General features: G+C 39.1%; 1 protein-coding gene across 1 annotated transcript; it reads right to left on the bottom strand.

Moving 5' to 3' along the window:
* Positions 1–522: 522 nt before the first annotated feature.
* On the bottom strand, positions 523–2,228 carry LOC149177862 (NDR1/HIN1-like protein 1). Its single transcript, XM_089423475.1, has 2 exons — positions 1,160–2,228; positions 523–982 (listed from the first exon to the last, which is right to left on the bottom strand). Exon 1 carries the CDS (start codon positions 1,710–1,712, stop codon positions 1,290–1,292), a length of 423 nt encoding a protein of 140 aa, XP_089279601.1. The 5' UTR covers positions 1,713–2,228; the 3' UTR covers positions 523–982; positions 1,160–1,289.
* Between the last annotated feature and the right edge of the window lie 2,104 nt (positions 2,229–4,332).

The following is a 4,332-nucleotide window of genomic DNA, read 5'->3' as shown; positions in this document are numbered from 1 at the left end:
TGAAAAACAACTTGAAAGAAGACATTCGAAGAAGGGATAACAAATTGCTTTGCCTTTCGAGAAGGAAGGATGAACACAATAAAATATGCACATAATTTAGTTGTCCTCATGCAAAACCTTAAAAACCGGTTTGACAAAAATTCAAATAAAAACAAAAGTAAAATCTCCATGCATCAAATATCAAAAGAAGAACAGCGAAAGGTTTATGTATTTTTGAATATTATAGGATTTTCCAGAAAATCAAGAAATCAAATAATTAATCAAAATGCACTAACCTTAACTTTGTTGGCCAACAAAATCATTGTTGAAGGATTCGATTTATGGAAATTCTTTGCTGGGGAAGAGTTGTTAATTGGTCGTCAGCTTAACGAGAGTCTTTAGTTCAGTGTGCCACAATATTGTTAGTTTCTGCGTAGTAAACTTTAATTCATTAGAAAAAAAAACATGACAAGAAATCAAAGAACAATTCCATACATGTATATAGATTTCTTTTCAGGATTAGGCATTAGACACTCATGGTGAAGACAACCTCTGTGAATCATGAGTGATTCCATGGGCACCTCTGCCCTGGTCTTTTACTCCCTCCATGAAGACAACCTCTATGAATTATGAGTGATTCCATGGGCTCCTCTGCCCCGGTCTTTTATTCTCTCCTTGAAGACAACCTCTGTGAATCATGAGTGATTCCATGGGTTCCTCTGCCCTGGTCTTTTATTCCATCCCCCCCTCTCTCAATTATCAAGGACCCACAGACCCACAAACATAAACATTCACGAACTTACATATTAACATATTACACATAACACAACACACTGAGACAACACTACACGACTTACATTGAAACAACACTACACTACTTACAATGAAACAACACTACACAACACACGGAGCACTCCACACAACACAACTTCACGTTTTCTGAGAGAAAGAGAGACAACCATTAAGCTAGCAAAATCAAGATGCCAAAACATTCTGGATTCACCTGTTTATTGAACACAGAGAAGGAAAATCACCGAGAGGGAAGATTATTTTCAGATAAATTATTTTCAGATTATGACCTATAGAGATTATAATATGTTTTTTAAACTACAGAGGTTAGGCCTGCAATTTCAATAAAAAGAATATCAAAATACAAGATGGAAATAGGAACATCAATTACCAAGTGTAGGTGAGGCCACAAGATAACGAACTATTCCGTCTAGGTGGAATTCACAGTGTCACCAGCGGATCCTTCCTTCCATCTCAGACTCAAGCTCAGCGGCCCTTTCAGCCTCTCGTAATTCAGGTGCTCACAGACGACGGGAGCCAAGGTAACGGAATTCCCGGATAGAATGGGAGCAAAGGCGTTCATATTCTTGTGGTGCTAATAGAGAGGGGGCACCTACCCTGATCTGCTGACCCAGATACGAGACGTAGCTGGTTAAACTGTCGTAGAGGATACCGATGCTGGCATTCGGGTTGCGCGACACCACGGTGAACTGCAGGCTGGAAGTGAGCAATCTATAGCTCACGTTCAGATTGTTGAACGTAGCGTTCTGCAGGTAGAACCGTGTCTTCTGCGGATGCAGTGTCAAGAAGATGACGAGGATCACGAACAGCACGATGAAGAGGAACGCGAACAGAACCAGCAGGAATCTCCTGAACGGCAACTCTTCCCACCAGTGGCCATGCCAGCCACAATCATTGGGAGTCACACATCCCTTCGCGGACATGGCTGGATATCTCTGCTCGGTTCCCGATACAAAATCCTGACCACAAATCAGCGGAAAATACCAGGATTAGCACTGTAATGCTCAGAGTTCTATCACTTCTGACCTTTGGCGTCAATCCGGAAATAAGAGCTTGAGCAAATCAGGGATTGAACACAGGGTACGAGAAGCGTCAGCGCGCTTACAAAGAAAATTCGAGTCAGGTCAGAAACATGCATCCCTGCCACAATAGTATACAGCAGAATTATTACTCTGCCATGGCTGGATATCTCTGCTCGGTTCCCAATACAAAATCCTGAACAAAAATCAGCGGAAAATACCAAGAGTAGCACTGTAATGCTCAGAGCTCTAGCACTTCTGACGCTTGGCGTCAATCCGGAAATAAGAAAATCCAGCTTGAGCAAATCACAGATTGAACACAGAGTCTTAGAGGACGGATTGAACACATGGTACGAGAAGCTTCAGAGCGCTTACAAAGAAGATTCGAGCCACGTCTACTCGAAGCGGCCAAGAACACGCATCCCTGCCACAAAAATATACACCATTACTCTGCCTTATTTCTGTGTCTTATATAGCGATAGACGAGAAATTCCCAGATTCACGAGAGCCTCATTTCCAACCAGGGTTTCTAGATTTCGAACTTGAAAATATTATACCATGGAGTCGGAGATTAGGCCTACGATTCCAATACAGTGAATCTCAAAATCCACGAAGAAAATATAAGCAAAATTTATTCCCCAACCGAACAAATCCATTGCGGTAAAATGAACACAGTTCTTCGGCCTCCAAATGCTTAAGCATTTTTCTCTTATGAAAATTAGCCAACTCAGAAAGTCGGGATGAACAAAATAACAGTGATAGTAACAGCAATCATCGTTGTAAAATAGCAGAAGCCGAAAAGATAGTTCCAGCAGTAACAGCAATCATCCCTGTAAAATAGGAGAAGATAGTTCCAACAGTAACAGCAATCATCCTTGTCAAATAGCAGAAGCTGAAAAGATAGTTCCAGCAAAAATCAGAGGCTACCTTTCAAGACCGTGCCTAGAGAAAAAGCTGAAAGATAAGCCTGCGCCCGAAGCAAAAACAGCTGAGCCCGCTCCAGGCGCGCTCATATAGTGACAGATGAGAGATCCAGATTCACGAACTGCCCTTCGTACTTATCAATTTGCGACGCGTGTTGCAATGTCAAAAAAGATAACTGTTAGATTCAGACAACTGCTGGAATAGAGTAGTGGCCGCCTTGTCCGAAAAAACAAATTCCTGTCAAAATGAATCAATTAGGTACGCGTGTGTCAATATTCATTTTTGGATCGGAGGGTGTAAAATGGATCCGAGGGCGTGTCAAGCGTAACTAGTGATTGCTAGTTTTGAAGTGATTTCAATAGGAGTCAGAAGAAGAAAATTTATTTTAATTTTCATTAAGTTAAAAATAGTTGAGGAGATAGATAGTTTTTTCATGCTTGATATATTTTGTTTTTTTTTTTTTTTTAAGTTTTAAAATAAATGCTCTTAGTCTTTTGATAAACTTCTAGCTAAATAGATTATCTTAAGAGCAGTTGTAGCATATCTGCATATTTTTCCTTGTTGTTTTTTAAGACTTCACATTCTAAAATGAAATGTTTTTCTATTTCCACTACAAAAAATGCATATTCTTTCTTCCCACACTTCTTTTGGCTTTTTCCAACACCTTGTTTCACAAAAGTTGATGAGAATTAGTCCTTAACTGAACAATACAAATTTTGGCTCTCCAAGAGATATTGCCCTCTATGTATGCTTTTGGTTGATGACTATGAGTGTTAAACTAAAAAAGTTGTACTTTGGTTTATAATATGGGACTGGTGGACAAAAGATAGATAGTATGACCTGTCACAATTGGGGCAAGCTCTGTGAACATTTTGTGCTCATGCTAAGGATGTTAACAATGAGCTTGCTTCGTTGCACTTGCATTGAAGAGTTTAGTTGCTTTGAGAGACACATTTTACAGCCAATTCTGACCCCATGTGTAAATATGTCACATCCTCAAAAACTAATAAAAATAATTTTTTTGTTAATGTACACTTAAACCATTAAAATATATATATATAGTGGGTCGGCTCAAACAAAAAAAATTAAATTGCCACATAAATAAACAAAAAAAATCAGTGAAAACAACAATTGAGTTATGTTATGATCTGATTTGCAAGAGGTGGATTCGTTTTCAAAGTAGTTGGATTCGTGTTGCACTTCTAGGTAAATATCGAGGTAAAAATTTGGCATCCCTACATTTTCTTTTTCTCTGGAAATATTTAAAATTGTAGTGTGGCAATGTTTTCTTTGGCACTAGCGAATTATAGGTTGAATCATTCTCCACCTCGCTCACCTCATACGTCTCTCAGCGTCTTATTTCTCTTCACAGTTTCAACGAACGATGTTAACGATTTTGCGAATTTTTTTAATTGTCAGTCGGATCATTTTTTTGCACAGGGTTGTTGGTATGAAAGGAGCTCTACCCTTTCCTAGCTTTTCCACTTAAAACCATATAAACATACCTAAGAAAACATGTTAAGTCAGCAAAAAGACAGATTATTCCGTAAACAAAGGTGAGTTGATCAGTCATCTCCACGTCCACCTATCCTCCAACATT

Source organism: Pinus tabuliformis, chromosome 4_1 (genome assembly GCF_031772625.1).
Source record: "Pinus tabuliformis cultivar Carrire ecotype Pingquan chromosome 4_1, CPIR1, whole genome shotgun sequence".
In the NCBI taxonomy this organism is placed as follows: domain Eukaryota; kingdom Viridiplantae; phylum Streptophyta; class Pinopsida; order Pinales; family Pinaceae; genus Pinus; species Pinus tabuliformis.
This window is presented reverse-complemented; position numbering and strand designations above follow the sequence as displayed.